Genomic DNA, 19,554 nt, shown 5'->3' on the forward strand with positions numbered 1-19,554 from the left:
TATCTACTCATTGTTATAAATCCTGGCTTATCAACTATACTAAAATTAACCTGCATTTTCTAACTGATTTATGGTTTATCATGTGTCAGTCCAATTCTTGCAGTCAGAGACAGGTATCACCTCTTTTGTAAACTTTCTAGACGAAATAATATCAGCAATGTTCATTCATTTCATGCGGAAAAACAGATCTCACACTGTTAAAAACAAAAACAAAAATCCTGGACTTGTTCTCAAGTATACTCTTGGCACTTCCTACCGGTGTGATGGCCAGCGATACAGGTGTGAATCTTAGGTATGGCAATGTTCACAAGGAGTGTTTAGCTTACTAGTATTTACAGGTTTTTCCTGTAAAGTATATGGATCCATCCTCAGTATCAGCACATAAAAACTACATTAGTCCCTTATCTAACCTTCTACTGTCCAACTGTTGCGCTGCACCCTGCAGGCCTGCAAGTCCTGTACTTGCCCAGCCTCAAGACCAAAGAAAGAGCCTGGAGTCAGAGACATCAGTGGTTTTATGGATAGGGGATCATACATGTCTAAAGTGGCAGGGGGAGGGAAGTTACCAGTTATAGGGGGAACTGACATCAGGTTGGGTCACTGGTTACCAGGGAAACCAGCAGAGAAACACACCCCTCACCGCTCCTTTGATAGACTATCAAAGTGGAGATAGTTCTGATCTAAAGATTAGAACAATTGCCAGCTGGGGCCGGGAGCAAGTACACAGGCGTTTACTGATTAGGCCCTATGATTGAGAGGGAAGGTCAGTCTTGGCAGTAGGGTGTAGGTGAAGCAGGAACCGGTTGAGTAGGGGATGTACACAGAGCAAGAGAACAGCCATCTCGGGTGGCCTGACCATACAACATCACATATCAAATCTTGATTGAGAGAACAAATATTTATAAAACATTGTTGAATGAACTTATCTATGAAACAGAAACAGATTCACAGATATAAAGAACAGATTTGTGGTTGCCAAGGGTGGGAGTGTGGGGAGGGATGGATTGGGAGTTGGGATTAGCAGATGCAAACTATTACATATAGGATGGATAAACAACAAGGTCCTACTGTATAGCACAGGGAACTATATTCAATATCCTATAATAAACCATAATGGAAAAGAATATGAAAAAGAGTATATATAAGTATAACTGAATCACTTTGCTGTACAGCAGAAATTGACACAACATTGTAAATCAACTATACTTCAATGAAATAAATTAAATAAATTTTAAAAATTGTTGAAAGAAATGCAGTTTATCTGTATTAGTTTCTTAAGGCTGACTTAATAAAGTACCACAAACTTTATTAAAACAAGAGAAATGTATTCTTTCATATATCAAGTGTTGGCAGAGTCAAGTACCCTCTGGTGGAGGTTCCTTTCTTGCCTCTTCCAGCTTCTTGTAGCCTCAGATGTTCCTTGGCTTGAGGCAGCACAACTCCCATCTTCACCCGCCTCTTCCCTCTGTATGTCTCTGTGTCTTCACATAGCCTCTCCCTCTCTATGTCTTACTTCTTACAAGGACACCAGTCTTATAGGACTAGGGCCCTCCTCCTACTCCAGGAGGACCTCATCTTAACAAATTACACCTGCAATTACTTTATTTCCAAATATGTCACGTTCTAAGGTGTTGGAGGTTAGGACTTCAACATACCTTTTGCAGGGACACAATTCAGCCCGATAACAGTATTTATTCCTCCAAAGAAAACATTTTACCTTCCAAAGAGGCTTGAATCACACTGTCTTAGAACCACAGGAATTTGCCTTCTCTGGACTATTTTGGATGCCAGGTTTTTACTTTTCATTAGGCAATGCTATAAGAAATAGCTTAAAAGAGTGCCACAATTGTATTTACTAATCAAATGCATTAAGAACCCTGCCCCATTTGATTTTTTTTTTTTTCAGAACTCAGTGTTATAAAAATTTTCCCTTTGACTAACTTGCAGGTTTTCTTTTAGAGTCAGTGGGAATCATATATCTAATTATGTGGAATTTTTTCTTGCTTTGGTTACCAGGAAGCTTGAAACTTCAGCCATAACAATATTAATAACTTCAGGAAGCTTAAAACTTCAGCCATAACTTGATATTAATAACTTTGAGGATGCTGCAGCTACATATGTGTATTTTTATTTCTCCTTTGGTGTTGATATTTTATTTTCATTTGGATGTTAAATAATTTTTTAAAATTGCTTCTTGTATTGATATTATTACCAGTCACTTGAATACTTTGTTAAAAAATGTACGTAATAGGTAGAAAAAAAAGAAGTAAATCTCCCTTTCTCTCCCTCTGCCTCTCTCTTTCTTTCTTTCTCTCTCCTTGTCATTCACTGCAGATTTTCCTATTGTTCCAGCTGATCCATCACTGAATGACTGATTGAAGATTATGAGCCATCTATAACTGGAACATTCTATATTCCAGTTTATATTTTAAGTGGATGATTCAAAAAGTACACAGGTAAACAGGGAGAGGGAGGCAAGAAAATGACTCACTTTATTCTTGAGCAATAAATTTGATCTCACTGACTTCCTTCAAAGATTAAAAAAAAAAAAAAATCCCAAATAAAAATAGCACAGGACCCATGCAACAGTAAAAGGTAAAAGAAATTTTAAAAAGCAGAGGAAATAAACAAGGAAAAGAAAATAAATCACTGAAAAATCACACTAAAAGCACCAAGGAGTAGAACTTAAACTGAAGAAAACTGAACATGGAGGGCAAGCTATTGAAAAAAAATCACATAGAATTTAGCAGAACATGAATATAGGTGAATAGAATACAGGTGATCACAGAGAAGACGAAAGATACGAACAACAGACAATGGAGAACTGACATATGAATGACTGTTGTCTTTGAAGATGTGAATGAGTAAATGGAACTGTAAAAGTTTACATAATAGAAGAATTTTCTGAAATAAAGCAGATCTTAAAATTACACTTTGAAAGGGCTCATCATTTTCCAAGAAAATTTAATAAAAGCTTTTTTCTAGAACTTCAAGGATTGAAAAAAAAATTCTACAGTCATCTAGGCAGAGGGAGAAAGGTCATCTTCAAAAACAAAGAAATTAGACATATTCCAAGCAATGTTAGATGCTAGAAGAAAATGGAACAGTGGTTAATGAATATTGAAGTGGAAAAAATGTTCTATACCTGGTCTAACCACCTTCCATGTGTAATGGTAAGAGAAAGAAATTCTCAAATATACAAGAACTCAAGAAACGTAACATTTATGCACTTCTGAAAAATTTATCAGGAAAAAAGTTCAAGACAATGAATAGATGAGTAACAATAATGAATTCATGAATGAGAAAGTCATGGGGTACAAAAGGTTTGGTGATGAGCTTTGAATCTAATATATGTATAAATATACATAAATTATATTTAAATAACCCAGTATTCTATGTCATAAAAATGAAATCTAATTGTTATAATGCCTAAAAGAAAAATTACATAATGTAAAGAATAATATTTCGATGATAATAGACTGAAACAAGAATCATATTTGCTCTCCAAACTAATAGAAAACGGGGAGAAAAGAAGACAGTCTAAGTAGATTAGTTTCATTGTCTTTCATCATTTCATTTCTAAGGTAAATTGAGAAATACAAATGTAAGCATACTATTTAATACACTTTACAACTTCCAAATTGCCAGTGTGGTAGGTGACCTTCTGAAGGGGCTCCCAGTGGTCCCCACTTCCTGGTATCCATGCCCTTATGTGTAGGCTGAACATAATGACATGCCTGTAACAAAGAAAATGTGGCAAAATGATGAATTCATTCAGAAGTGCTTCTGAAATTAGGCTATTAAAGACTGTGACTTCTGTCTTGCTTACAATCTTTCTCTGACTCCTCTCGCATGCTTCTTTCATAAAGCCAGCTACCATGTTGTGAATTGCCCTATGGAGAAGTCCAAGGGGCAGGAAACTGAGGCTCTCAGGAGCCCATAAGAAACTAAATCCTGACAACAACCACAGGGGTGAGCTTGAAAGCAGATCCAGCCCAAGTCAAGCCTTCAGCTGAGAATGAAGCCCAGTTCAACATCTGTGAAAACTGGAGCAGTGAAAACCCTGAAGCAGGGGACTCAGCTAAAGCCATGCCAAGATTCTTGACCCACAGAAAGTATGAGCTAAAAAATATGTGTTGTCTTAAGCTGCTAAGTTTTGGGGTAGCTTGTTACACAGCAGTAGATAACTAATACACAGAGGAAGATAAAAATAAAACCAAAACAAAACAAAAACAAAGAAAACACAGTTCATAAAGCAAAGAGAAAACAAAGGAACAATAAAGATTCAAAATGGAACCAAACATAACAGATAAGATTAAACATGCCTAACTAAAATAATTTCAAGTAGAATAAAATAAACTATTCCAAAAAATGATTAAATGGGACAAAGAGAGTCACTGTAAAATGGCAAAGGATACAGCTCACAATAGTTACTGCTAGTATGAATCTTCATGTACCAAATACTATAACCTTAAAAACATAAAGCAAAACTTCAAGAAATAAGAGAAAAAATAAAATGCTAGGTGATTTCAGTGAATTTTTTTAAACTGTTGAAAAATCAAGAAAAAAAGTACGTACGGATATTGAGAATGTGAATAACATGATCAAAAAGATTGATGGTAATATATGCTACATAACAGATGCTCAGTAAATACTTAATTTATATTTTATATAAGTATTTATTGAGCATCTGTTACATAGCACATATTACAATCAATAGCAGGAAAGAAAAAATACAAATATTTTAGATACCCATGTAACATTTACAAAGCGAAAGCATATGCACAGAAGAAAAAATGTACACAATATATACCAAACATTTAATAGGAATTATTCTAGGAATGGATTTATTGGGAATTTTCACTTTATATTATTAATTTCTGATTGTTTTAATTTTTATCACATAGTTTGCTTTCATAATAAATAAATAAAATTTTAAAATGTTCCTTCTCCTCTTTAGAATACTCCTGAATAATTCCATTGTCTTTCTTTCCTTTCTTATGGGAAGAACTGTCTCACCTCCCTTCCAAGGATGAACGTCTCATAGTTCCATCTTCTCTGGAATGTCAGTCCATCAATTAACCCCTCTGCTCTGAACTTCCATGTTTCTGCCTCTAATGGCTTCTTCACTTCATCCTACAAACAGTTGTCTCCTATCCCCAAGCCTAGAGCATCCCTTCACATTAAGAGCCCAGATTCCTCCTGGCCATCTTTGCCAAAATTCTCTACTGCATCCTCCATTTCTGCAATTACAAATCCACCTCTTCTAGACATTCAATTTCTACTGAATCAATATTGTTTACGAGGCTTTGTGCTTAGAGTAATTACCAACTTGCCCTCAAATCCTCAACTCCATCAAAAGGGTTAACTCCATCAAAAAGATCAAGGGCAGAGGGGGAGGAGACTATGCCCTATGAATATAAGTCAGTGTCTCTCCTGGCAGGACCCAGGAATGAGCACTGCACCAGGGCTGAGTCCTCCCCTCCACAGGCCTTCAACATTCCACCAAAATGGATCAAGAATCCACCTGATTCTCAGAACTTTTTGCCTCCATCCACAGAGTCAGGGAGCCCAACACTCATTCCTACTCCCTATACTCACAGCCTTCCCGCCATTTTATATTTTGACTCCTCTGGGACTGATTACAATATCCCCTTTATCTCTGTCTATGTCAATCACCACAAGAAGTTCCAGACTCCCAGGTCCCACCTGAAGTCTCATTACCACAAGGCTCCGAACATCCCCTAATCTGTCTCCATCTTCCAGCTTCCCCAATCCCTGAAACTCTCCCACAGTGCCCTCTGGAATTCATGAGTCCTCTCCCACATCACTTTTCATCACTACCCCTCTGGTTCAACCCACTATTATTTCTTGCCTCTATTACTGCAATAGCTTCTGGCCTATTTGGTTTCCACCGTTGCTATCTGTGATCTATCCCAGAGAGATCAGCCAGAATAATCCTTCAAAAATATGCCAGAATGTTATTGCTCTGCTCAAAACTCTCCAGTAGCTTCCCATTTAATTCATCATGAAAGGCAAAGTTGTTGTAATGTCCTCCAAGCCCTACATCCCCTGTTCCAACCCAGCGGTCATCCTCAGTCATCCTGCTTCTCATCCCCAACTCTCTCTAAACCAGCCACACTGGCATCCTTGCTGTTCCTTGAAAACTCCAAGCACATACTCACCTTGTGGCCTATGCCTTACTCTTCTCTCTCCCTAGAATGTTCTTCCCTCAGAAATCCACAAGGCCACTCTCTTACCAACTCCCGTTCTTTTCCTTGAATGTCACCATTTCAATAAAATTTACTATATTTAGCACTCTCCTGCATTCCCAATCTCTTTTATCTGCTTTATTTTTTCATAACATTTGCCACTTTCTAATATATAGAATTTACTTATTTAGTTTATATTTACTATTTATTGCCTGCCTCTCCCACACTCACATTAGAATGCAAGTTCCCTAAGTGCAGTAAACTTTTTCTGTTTTATTTATTGATGTATCTCAAGTATCTAGAATGGTGCCTAGTACGTAGTAGGCACTCAAAAGATATTTGTTGACTGAATAAATGGTCCACAGCCTTGTCAAACCTAATGCCCCTTTGAACAACAACTATGAGTTAATAAACTCTTTACCTTTATGAAGGGAAAGTCATAAGGTACCTACATATGTAATTTTTAAACAATTCAAAGCAATGCCTTCACTGTAATATAAAGGAAAAAGTAAACATATGATTCAACATGGAACTGCTCAGGCACCCCTAAACTAAAAGACGCAATGAAGTAGTCAGGCTCTTGCATCCAATCTGTAGAGTCACCATGAAATGGGCAGCACAAAATGGACTGTATTGGTGACTCAAATTCCAGGAATGGCATTGCCATTTCACTGTGTGAAAAAGTTTATGTTTATATATAAAACAGATTCTAGGCTCAGGTAAATATAAACAGGTTTTTCATCCACGTGAATGAGCAGTGGGACAGTCAAGTCACACAGGATGTGGGATAATTCTTTGCTGGGCAGGACTGCCCTGGGCATTGCAAGATGTCTAGTGTCTTTGGCCCTACCAACTACATTCCGGTAGTTCCCCATCCGAAATCACTGGGACAAGCAAAATCACTCTGGTAAAATCCCTGGGTTTTAAAATCCTGTGGTTCTAATATAATGAACCAAGTACATAAAAAGTGCTCTGTACACTGCAGCGTGCTCTACAAACGTAAGGTGCAATTATTCACTCTCCCTTTGCATGCCCAGGGCTTCAACTGAGTAAGCCACAGAATAGGTGTTCCAAGCAGAGAATGCCACGTGTGCGTTCGGGGTGAAGGCAGAGTAAGGCCCTAAACAATATGGGCTTGGCCCGGGAAATCTCTACTTGTCATAACTGCCAAAACCCAGCTAAAAACTTCATCAGAGTTGCCACGTGCGAGTCAGACGGGAAGAAAAAATGGTACCAGCCTGAAGACCCCCAATTTAAAAGTCTCTCTAGGAGTGTTTCCCACCTCCAGCTCCCAGGAGGTTTTAAGTTCTTGCAGATGTCCTCCCTTACCTTCTCAAAGCCCCGGCCTCGTCCCTTCCCTTCCGGGCCTCTCGGCTTCCGAGCCGCCCCAGCCCTTGGACCCCTACCCCGCCCGCGGAGACTACAAGTCCCGGCGTGCCCAGCGCGCCCGGCCGGCTGCATTGGGGCTGGGCGCGTGGCGGCCGGCGAGCTCTGTGCGGGGTAAAGCCTCCCGGCGCCGGCCATGCGGGGAGGTAAGTGATCCGCTCGTGCTGCGAGCGAGCTGGGAACGCGCCCGTCTTCCCCCCTCTCCAGGATGGAAGGAAACGAAGAAAGCCACAATAAAAACCGCCCTGCCCTCCCTCGTCTCTGCTGTGTGTCCGGTGCTCCTACAGCTTGTTGCACCCCCGAGCGTGGAATCTGTCACCCTGGAGTGGAACTGGGGGCAGAAGCGTGCCCGGCTCCGCGGAGAGCTGCGGCTCACCGCGGGCTGCGGAGCAGAGCTCGCAGGATGGGACCGGGAGGTGGCACGGCTCGGCTGGGCGCACAGCGAGCGCCACACCCCCCTACTGCCTTTCCAAAGACGAGCTCCCCCGGGGAGTCCCCAGTCTCAAGGACGAACGGTTTCTTCTGGAAAGTCTTAGCCAGAAACTTTCCCCTCTGTCACCAGTGCCACAAGCGAGTCGTTTGGCTATCGGACGGGACCGGCTGGTCCAAGAGACTCTCTGGCATTTCCTCTGCTGCCCTCTGTTCTGCCCCCACTGCCCCCTCTCCAGGCCCTCCTTAGTTTTCCTTGAGATGCCCTTGGGGACCCGTTGAGCTCGGCCGTGCCCTCGGGCGGCTTCTCGAGATTACTTCTGCAGCCCTGTGCACCCAGGTCTGCGCTCTGGGACGCGGGCTGGATGCGCCTGTGGGCCCACTCCTGGAGACAAGGCCGGCGGGAGGTTCCTGGGGGAGGGCACTGGGTCTCTGGGGGATGAGTGCGGATCAATAAAAGCAGCCGATCGAGGCGCCAGTTTCCCGTCCTTTCTGACCCATCTCCCCTGCTATCTGAGCCCATTCCCAAGTGTCCAGGAAAGTTCTGCTCCAGAATCCTAGCACAAGGATCTCCGAAGTTATTTTAGCACATCCCATGATATCCTGGATCAGAAGATCTTGTCGGTTTGCATGTGTATCTCTCATTCTACGCTTACACACTACAGACACACATACACACAAACACCGTGCACACTACACATTCTGCCAACACACAAATACCACACACTACACACACCACAAACACTCACATGTTACACAGCGTACACATACACTCATCACACACATTGCCTTTATGCTATGCACCACACACAACCAGACACCACCCTACACACAAACACAATTTTTATTAGCAGAGAAGAGGGTTAATATCAAACAGTTTGGTGGAGGGAGTGAAGAGGAAGGGGTTGAGTACTAGTATATATACTTATACCCACAAATGTCAGTTTATTCCAAAGTTAGAAACTAGCTGATGAGTGAATCCTCCTGTTGTCAGAATTTGTGGCTCATTTTGTATAAAATGGGATTGATTTTTCACAACACCTCCTGAAACCCATACCCTTGTGTAACAGGCAAACTTTTGATCACAGCAGGCAAGACAGGAAGGGATGTCCGTTTCTATATGTAGGAAGAAATTCCTGGAGAAACTTCACAGAATCCTTTCTCCTGTGAGTGTGTCTAAGGAAGAGTCAGCATAACTACATTTTCTTTGCCTCTTTCCTTTCAAGAGTGGCGTGCTGAACCTCATTTTTTTCTGAGCAGTGGCATGACAGTGCTGTCAGGACACCCTGTTCTCTATCCCTTGCCCTCAGGACTCACAGCCCAGCGCCCTTCCATTTGAATTTAGTTGTAGAACAGTTGAGAAATTTCAGATCAAACCCAAAAGCATTATGGAATCTGTTGGTGAAAGAGTGCTCTATCTCCAGAAGAGTTCATCATTTTGATCAGTGGTGGTAAAACAAACAAAAAAACCCCACCTGTTTGAGCCGTGCTTAGAAAACGTTACTCAAAAATATAAGAACATTTAGAATTCTTTCCTAAATTATTATTATTTGCTCTTTCAAGGGGGCAATGGCAAAGATGGGCAGAGACAGCCCTTGAAATTTTTCTCAGCGACTATCTTTCAAGAAGTTGAAAATTTCTAATATAATTTCTGCAATAAGTAAGGGGAAAAACTTGACTTTGAAATTCAGGTTGCAAATTTGGATCATAGTTGCTGATCTTCTAGTACCCTTAAAAAGTACTAAAGGAAAGGGAGACCAGCAGCTTTCTCCTCAATTCTGCCTGAAGTCTACACACGATTACAGCAGCAGATGACTTTTTCTAGGATCCTTCTTGAGAACCTGTAATTCTCTGCCCTACCTTGAGAGGTTTTGTTGACATCTTGACCTAAAAGTGTGCAAATATTGATTGGTGTTTATTTCACTGACAACCATTTATGTTTCTAGTGTATGTACGGCACATTTGTGGAATGGGAATGTTTCCCTTGAGCACTAGTTCCCAGCCAAGCAAGCAAGAGAACTGTGAGGTTGACCGGGGTAACTTAATCAAAAGATCGTGCCCAGCCGCTACTCCATCTCCCACTTACCAGAACTGGGACCTAGGATGGTGGTGGAAGATACTATGAATTTGGGGGCTGGCACAAGATCTTCTTTTTCATATGTAACTAATATAGTACCAGGTGCTCATAGACAATAAGTGTTGAATCTGTTGAATTATGCTTTTTACGCAACTGGGATAAACAGTTAAAATGAAACCTCCCAGACTAATTGTTTTTGTTTTGTAGAATAAGGTTTGTTTTATTTTGAATTTTTTGCTGACTTCATCTGGTAGGATGAATGCCAAAATTAAAGAATGTGGGCATTCTCAGGAGATCTGGTCATCTACTTTGCATCCTCTCTGAAATATGTTACTTCCTGCATAATGAAATAAAAGGATTTTCATCTAGGCAGTGCTTTCCTTATTCTCACAAAGAGATTACTTAAAAGCCAGCCCTGGAAACTTTGTTGGCAAGTCTCAACTAGGAAGAAAGGGTAACAGGACTGCAGCTTCTGGGTGTTCACTGGGTATAGCGCCTAAGCACCAGGCTTTCTCTTATTTTCTCTTTTCTCCTACAGGAAAGAAAAAGAAATAGTTTGACACATGGCATTCATGCTCAGAACAGCAGCAAATACATGCAGAAACAATGAAGGGGAGGGAGAAAATAAGAGGCTCTTGATATAGCTTGTTTTTCTTTGAACAAGACAGGTGCAGGGAGAATTCTGCAGTTTGGAGACTCATGATTCATTCACTTCCACTAATTGTGCTGAAGGTAGTTAGCAAAAGTGAACAGGCACACTGTAGCTTTAAAAAGTCAGCCATGAACCAGAAGGCAGTTGGTGCAGCTTGTGTGTGATTCCTAACGTCATGTTGGCTGAGAGCCAGCCTGGTTTTATTTCACTGTGTCAAATTGTACCTCCTTATTGAATTCCTTTGCCAGCCTACTTTGTGAAAGAAAACATTGGGGTTTCTTTGGCTGTTCTTGATAAGCCTATAAAAAATGACATGTTTTAGTTGCTTCTAGGTAGGTTTTCTTTTTACTCTTCCACAAAAAGAGAAAATAATAATAAGACAATGTAGTGTGGTGTTGCAGAGTATCATTGTGAGTGTTTTGTTTTGTTTTGTTTCTGAGATGCTTAGAAAATGGTGAATGTGTAACAGTTTCCAACTGAAGTGAAATCATTCTTTTGGCATGGAGTAAGCTGCACTATCTTCTGTCTACTCTGTAACGGTGTGTGGATGTATGTTAATATCTATATGTATCTTAAATGTTGGATTTCTCTATGGATGATCTAAGTGGTTTAGCGACTGGAAGTTTGTGTGTGTGTGTGTGTGTGTGTGCGTGCGCGTGTGTATGTATCAGCAGTGAAGATAATCCCACACTTAACAGTATTATTTGTTAATCATCTACTTCTCTAACAGTGATAAAATCTTGTGAATATACTAAATGAATGATGCACTTGTCATGTCAGAGTAATCCCTAGGGGAAGGAGTGCCGAAGTATAAAGTGATTTGAGAGGAAATGTATTTAATTTATGGCTTCAGCTGCAGAAGAACAAGCACGTTTCAGAACTAGTTTTTTTTTTTCCAGCAGTTTTGTTCATAGATTTTTCATCTTGCTAATTGCATATTAATTGTGGAGGGATTTTATTTTTTCAGTCCTCTTCCTACTAAACAAAAAGACAAAGTGATGGATGCTACTATATCTCCTTGAATGTTTTGATGATTTTTATATAAATCTAACGAGTTGCCTACCCTGTCTTACACACACACACACACACACACACACACCAGTACCACCTTTCTGTGCTAAGGGCTATCTGACATTTTTGTGAGCTTCCAGATTTACCACAGTGTGGCCATCTCACAGACGGGTTTTTGAGGTTTTCATTGAGAATATGTGAGGTAGGGGAATACTTGCTGACGAAAGCTTTAAGTGCTCTTTTGCATCGCAATGAAAAAACAGAGGAGCAGTGGGAGTGGACAGAAAAACAAATACAGTAAGAAAAGAAGAAATCATAGCCCGTGGTGGGAAGGGGAGGAAAAGGGGGATTGTTTTTCTCGACTTTGACTCATTTATAAGTTACAATGTCTTAAGTGAGAGCTTGGCACCTGGAGGAAGCTGTGCCAGTTCACACAGCACTTGTTTTGAACGAGGATTCAATTTCATTTGCAAATGCTTATTGTCAAGGCAGGGAGTGCCAGTACAGATGAAAGCACACCCCAATAGTCTCCTCCAGTTCTTTAGGTTTAATCATGTCTCTCCAGTCGCTGAGGGAACTAGAGATGTAAGCAAACATACATGAACTGGTGTGAGGCTGTAAAAGGGGCCATTATGTTTCCGATTCAGAATATATATTCTTCTCTCACTTTCTAAGAATTAAACACAAGCTTTTCTCCCTTATTGATTAGTTGCTGAAGTAAAGGAAACCTGCAGCTTCCGCATGCTATCTGTTGACATGGAAAACAAGGAAAATGGCTCTGTCGGTGTAAAAAAGTAAGTGAAACTGGCTTGTGAGTTCTGCTTCTACAAACAACAGAGGGACTTGGGTTCTATTTTTATACTTCTTGCTTATCGAGTACAATACACTGTTTGGGGGTTGTCTTGGTTGATTGGTCTACACTGGCCACCAACCTCCCCTCTCCCCCCAGCTCCAATTGCCTTTTTCTGTATCCATTTCTAAGACGGAGATGATTCAGACATCAAACTGTGCATCAAGGTTTACTGTATCAGCCTTTGGAACAGGGCGGGTTGAAGATTCCAGCCCTGAGTTCTGTATACTGAAACAAAAACACAGAGCAAACATAGACTCTGCCTCCCAAGTCCACAGGCTACACGGAGGGGTGAGGTGGTGGTAGGAGGAAACAGAAAAGAGAGTTTGAGTCTTTTTTAATAAAATCACCCCTCTCAAAACTGAAAGCTATAGGGAGAGAAGGATAAAAGCGTCAGTAAGAATATTAAGTTTAACGACTTCTCTGTCCTAATTTTATGAACTTGAATGTGAAACATTTCCATATATACCATAGTCTTCTCTTTTTACATCTGTTCTTACAGTTGAAACTTGTGTTTATATTTATTGTGAGTTATATGCTTGATTCTTTTAAATAAGAAAATTTAGTTGCATTATGTAGCATATTCTGAAACACGCTACGTATTTCAGAGTAACTCATAAAATATCTGTAAGTATATGAAAAAAATGTATATTCTCTTTTATGAGTTATATTTTAGCTATAACCACTTTGCTTACAAGGTAAAAGTATGTTTCGAGACAGTGCTGTCTGTTTCATTTTTCCCATGTCAGTTTAAAATTGCCTTCAACTTGAGCTTTGGAAGAAACTAATTAAATGTAATCCATAGAAGCTGTGATACCTAAGTGAGGAAATAGTGTGCTATGTATGTTTATGAATAGAAGGTGTATTTTACATTAAACTTACATTAAACTTAATAAAATCTGCTTTTAAAACTTCTCCCGTGGGCTTCCCTGGTGGTGCAGTGGTTGAGAGTCCGCCTGCTGATGCAGGGGACACGGGTTCGTAACCCGGTCCGGGAAGATCCCACATGCCGCGGAGCGGCTGGGCCCGTGAGCCATGGCCGCTGAGCCTGCGCATCCAGAGCCTGTGCTCCGCAACGGGAGAGGCCACAACATGAGAGGCCCGCGTACCACAAAAAAGCACAAAAAAACAAAAAAAAAACTTCTCCCGTAATTTATATATCAGTGCCATGCTGCCATGCTTATTTCCAGTTTTGAAGTTTGGGGTAGGTAGATGGAGGAGGAATGAAAGAAACAGATGCTTTTTCAATGTGTTAGTTAGATCAGCTGCTCTGAGCAGTGATGAAAATGCCCTACACTTGTACTGTCCACAATGATAGCCATGACCTCCATGTGGCAATTAAAAACTTGAAATGTGACTAGTGTAACTGATGAACTGAACTTTTAATTTTACTCAGTTTAAATCAACTTTAAAAGTTAACAGGGCTTCCCTGGTGGCGCAGTGGTTGAGAGTCCGCCTGCCGATGCAGGGGACGCGGGTTCGTGCCCCGGTCCAGGAAGATCCCACATGCCGCAGAGCGGCTGGGCCCATGAGCCATGGCCGCTGAGCCTGCGCGTCCGGAGCCTGTGCTCCGCAACGGGAGAGGCCACAACAGTGAGAGGCCCGTATACCGCAAAAAAAAAAAAAAAAAAAAAAAAAAAAAAAAGTTAACAGCTTCATTGAAATATAACTGACATATAATAAACTGCATGTGTTTAAAGTATAAAATTTGATAAGTTTTGACATTTGTATACAGCCATGAAACCATTACCAAAATTAGGATAAACATATCTATCACCCACAAAGGTTCCTCATAAACCTTTGTAATTTCTCCTTCCTGCCCTTCCCTTCCCTCATATCCCCAGGCAACCACTGATAAGCTATCACTGTAGATTAGTTTATAGATTTCTAGATTTTTATATAAGTGGAATTATTCATAATGTACTTTTTTGGGAGGAGGGAATGGATCTGATTTCTTTCACCCAGAATAATTAATTTGGGATTTATTCATGTTATAGTGTGTATCAATAGCTTGTTGCTTTTTATTACTGAGTAGTATTTTATTGTATGGATATACAATACTTTGTTCACTGTTTTTCCACCCACTTGTTGATGGACATTTGGATCGTTTCCATTTTTTTTAGGGATTACAATTAAAGCCACTTTGGTCACTTGTGTACAGGTCTATGTGTGGACATACTCATTTCTCTTGGATAAATCTCTGGGAATGAAGTGGCTGGGCTGTGTGGTAGGTGTATGTTAAACTTTGTGAGAAATTGCCAAACTGTTTTCCAAACTAGTTGTCCCATTTTACATTCCCGCCAGCAGTGTGAGCATTCCAGTTGTTCTATATGCTCAGGAACTTGGTGTGATCACTGCTCTTTATGTCATTAGGTGTGGTTTTAATTTTCATTTCCCTAATGACCGATGATGTTGAGCATTTTTTCATGTGCTTATTTTATCCATAGACTTCTTAAGTACTGTTCAAATCTTTTGTCCATTTCTTATTGGGCTGGTTTTTTAATATATTATTGCGTAGAGTTTTTATATATTCTGGATACAAATCCTTTATCATGTACATGATTTGAAAATATTTTCTTGTGGTGTGTGATTTTTTTTTTTCATTCTCTCTACAGTGCCTTTCAGAGAGCAGAAGTTTTAAATTTTGATGAAGTCCAGTTTATCAATTTTTTATTTTATGGATAGTGCTTTTGGTGTCACATCTAAGAAATATTTGCCTCACCCAAGGTCACAAAGATTTTCTCTTATGTTTTCTTAGATTTGGGACTATGATTTTTGAGTTAATTTTTGTGCATGGTATGGGATAAGGATTAAAGTCTTTCTTTTGGTGGTGGTCACAGTGGTTGTTTTTTTTGCCTGTGGATATCCAGTTGTTCCAGTGCCATTTGTTGAATAGTCTGTGCAACTTTGTTGAAAAATAATTGATCATATATGTGTAGATCTATTTCTGGACTCTAGTTTATTCAAATGATATTTTTGTATATATTTATGCCAATACAACACTGTTTGGATAACTATAGCTTTATAATATACCTTGAAATCAGGTAGTATTAGCCATCCAACTTGTTCTTTTTGGAACTAGTTTTGGCACTCCTAGTCCTTTGAATTTCCATATAAATTTTAGAATCAGCTTGTCAATTTCTACCAGAAAGATGCCTGCTGGTGATTTGATTGGCATTGCATTGAATTATAGATCAATTTAAGGAGAATTGACATCTTAGCAATATCGTGTTTTCCAACTCATTAACAGCATTTTTCTCTGTTAACTTAGGTCTTCTTTAATTTCTCTTAGCAATGTTTTATAGTTTTCAGTGTGCAGGTCTTACACATCTTTTGTCTATATCCCTACATGTTTCATATTTTTATGCTATTATTAATGGAAGTGCTTTTTAAATTTAAATTTCCAGTTGTTTGTTGTAGTATATAGAAATACAATTGATTTTTTTTATATTGACCTTGTATCCTACAACCTTGCTAAACTCATTTATTACTTCTAGTGGCTTTTTCATAGATTCTATCAGATATTTCACATAGACAGTTATGTTTTGTGAGTAAAGACAGTTTTACTTTTTCCTTCCCAGTGTGGATGCCTTTCATTTCTTTTTCCTACCTTATTGAACTGAATAGGACCTCCACTAAAAAGCTGAATAGAAGTGGTGAGATTAGACATCCTAATTTTGTTCCTGATGTTAAGAGAAAACGTTTACTCTTTTTCTTGTCTTTGTTCTTCTGTATAAATGTGTCTTTCTTTTCTGTCTGCTTTTAAAATTTTCTCTTTATCGTTTATTTTTGAGCAATTTGATTATGAGACTCCGTGTAGTTTTCTCCATCTTTCTTGTGTTTGAAGTTTGTTTTGTGTTTTGGATTTGTGGACTTAGTTTAGAAGTTTTCAACCATTATTTTTCAAATTTTTTTTAGTCCCCCTCCACTTCTCCTTTGGGGACTCCAGTTATAGGTTTATTTAATCGTTTGATATTGTCCCACAATTCACTGATGCCCTGTTAATTTTTTTCCAGTCTTTCTTCTGTGTTTCATTTTGGATAGTTTCTATTGCCTCCCCTTCAAGTTCACTAATCTTTTCTTCTGAAATGTATAATCTCTTGTTAATCCCACCCAATGCATTTTTCATTTCAGATGATGTAGTTTTCATCTCTAGAAGTTCAACTTGGTCTTTTTTTTATATCTTCCATGTCTTCACTTAACATGTTCTTCCCTCTAGCTTCTGAACATATGAAATATATTCATAATAATTGTTTCAACATCCTTGTCTACTAATTCTATCATTTCTCAGTCAGCTTCAGTTGATTGGCTTTTCTCTTCATTATGGGTCATATTTTTCTGCTTCTTTGCATGCCTGGTAATTTTTTATTATAAGTCAGGTATTGTGAATTTTACTTTGTTAGGTGTTGGATATTTTTGTATTCCTATAAATATTCCTGATCTTTGTCCTGGGATGTGCCTAAATTACTTGGAAACAAACAATTTGATTCTTTTAAGCATTGTTGTGCAGGACTAGAGCTGTATTTAAGGGTATTTTCCCCCTTTTATTGAAGTAAGACCCATCTTTGTACTCTAACCAATGCTCCTGAATGATGAGATTTTCCTCTCTGGCAGATGGAAACAGGCACCATTCCCATCTCTGTGTGATCTCTAAGGATTGTTTCTCTTTTTCGTGGTTCTTTCCCCAGCCTGTTTCCTCATGTGTATGTGATAATCAGTACTCTGCTGAGCGCTTGACGGGAAGTCTCTACACCTCTCCAGAGTTCTCTCTGTGTAGCTCTCTCCTCTCTAGAACTCTTTCCCGGGCACAGCCTAAAATCTCTCTTCAGGCAGAAAGTGGATACGGCTTACCTTGCTTGTTTCCCATCCCTCAGGGGTCACTGTTCTTTATTGCCTATGTCCAGTGAATGCCTTGAGTGCCATTCTCATACATCTTGTCTATTTTTTTAGTTGTTTTAGGCAGAAGGGTAAATCTGGGCCCCGTTACTCCATCTTGATCAGAAATAGAAGTTGCAGTTAATTTATATAGCCAAGTGGCTATCGGCTAACATGTTGGGCAGGGTAGAGTTAGATTATAATACAGAATTCCTAAACATAGAGTTTTAAGGCTCTTTCTGAGATCTACCCAAACTGGGGCTCACAGTTGCTTCCATTTTGTTTTCCAGATATGGAAAATATAGTTGTTTACTAGGGAATGTACTTCACAAAGGGTCATTTCCAAAGAAGCCTAGGGTAATGGCTCTTATTCACTGGCCACATGCTTCTGATCAGAGCTTTAGTTTTATAAGGCTACTATTTATGGTGTCCCTTTTCTGTGTCTAGCATTTCGTGTGAGCCTTGTTAATCCTCACAACCATATTTTGAGGTATGTGCTATAATTCCCACTTTATAGTGGAGAATACCAAAGCTCCAGGAGGTAAAAGACCTTTTAAGAGTTCAGAGCTAAGGAGTGCTGGTGCTGGTATTCGGGTTCTGAAGCCTGAGTCCTTTCTTCTGCACTAGGGTGACTAGGTTGTTTAAAGGTGGCTTTCAGTCACTTTCACCAGAGGTATGGCTCTCACTACCAGGAGGCTATAGAAGCCTATTTTTGTCTCCAAGATTTGTAGATGTTGCAAACATTCAAAAATATGACCATAACAAAGACAGGACTTCCCTTTCCAAAATGGCATATTTCTTCTAAGTACAGAGTATTTTAAAGTCTGTTCTAAGTACTAGGACAGTGATTTCTCAAACTTGAGTTTGTCACTTGGAAATACAGATTGCTGGGCCACATCTCCAGAGTTTCTGATTCAGCCTGGGAATTTGCATTTTAACATGTTCTCTGGTGATGTTGATGCTGATAATCCAGAGACTTTGGAAAACAATTTGGCATTATTTTCAAGTGTAGAACCATAAAATATTTTATAACTCAGCCATTCTGTTTCTGGATATATACAAGTGCTGCTCAGTAGAAATGATATTTGAGACATGTATGTAATTTAAAATTTTCTAGTGGTCATATTTAAACAGATGAAATTAATTTTAGTATATTTTATATTTGACTGAAAATACCCAAGATGTTATCATTTTGAACTGTAATCAATATAGCATATTATGAATGAGATAGTTTACATTTTTCATGCTAAATTTTATAAATCCACTATGTATTTTATACTTAGAGTATGTCTCAATTTGGATGCCAAATTTTTATTAGAAATGCTTGATCTCTATTAGATTTCATAAAATTTGCAATCGAAAAAGCAGAATCACATACCCTAATAATTCCAAACATACCTAAAAGTCCCAATAAATTAACCACGTACCAAAAAATTATTTTCTCTTAATGTATGCATGTACATTAACACAACTGGTTCTTCTTTTTTTTAGAAGATTTGATTTGACTTTGAAGCAATAGCATTAGTTTCAAAACTATCTCTGTCCAAGTTAAATAAATTTACTGATACTTAAGTCATATTTTTAACATTAAATTCAAAAGGGTATTGCATAAATTTATAAGCAACTATAAATTTATCAATGTCAGCAAATCATTCTTCAACTTTTTCTTAAAATTGATTTATGTTAGAAAGTGTGTAAAATTAATTTCATTGTATTGTACTCTGAAAAGTTTCAATTTTAACACGAAATTTTGTGCCTGTTTAGCTAGGTTAGCTAGGCTACAAATCAGCATTTCCTTTTTTTTTAGGAGCTTCAAATTAAGCTCATTTACATGTAGTCTGATATCAATGAGAAAATATAAATTACTCTGCCATTTTTTTGTCTTTAAGTATTTTTTGTCTTTAATTATTGAATATTTGGAAAGCATTTTTTTGTTTTAATGAAACCTTGAATTGGACTTAACAATACAATAAATCTTTGTATATTTCTTCCATGACTTAACCAACAAGTACAGGCAAAGAACACAGATATTAAATGTATTGTGTTCTATTTCTTTTAAGAA

At 38.9% G+C, this 19,554-nt stretch overlaps 1 protein-coding gene across 1 annotated transcript in view; it reads left to right on the forward strand.

Moving 5' to 3' along the window:
- Positions 1-7,726: 7,726 nt before the first annotated feature.
- Positions 7,727-19,554, forward strand: part of SAMD13 (sterile alpha motif domain containing 13) — a 49,618-nt gene continuing 37,790 nt past the window's right edge. Inside the window, exons 1-2 of the mRNA XM_060024369.1 lie at positions 7,727-7,744; positions 12,477-12,561. Of these exons, the coding sequence (XP_059880352.1) occupies positions 7,735-7,744; positions 12,477-12,561 (95 nt within the window). The 5' untranslated portion in view covers positions 7,727-7,734. The remainder of the gene's footprint in view (positions 7,745-12,476; positions 12,562-19,554) is intronic.

This window comes from Delphinus delphis, chromosome 1 (genome assembly GCF_949987515.2).
Source record: "Delphinus delphis chromosome 1, mDelDel1.2, whole genome shotgun sequence".
Taxonomy (NCBI): domain Eukaryota; kingdom Metazoa; phylum Chordata; class Mammalia; order Artiodactyla; family Delphinidae; genus Delphinus; species Delphinus delphis.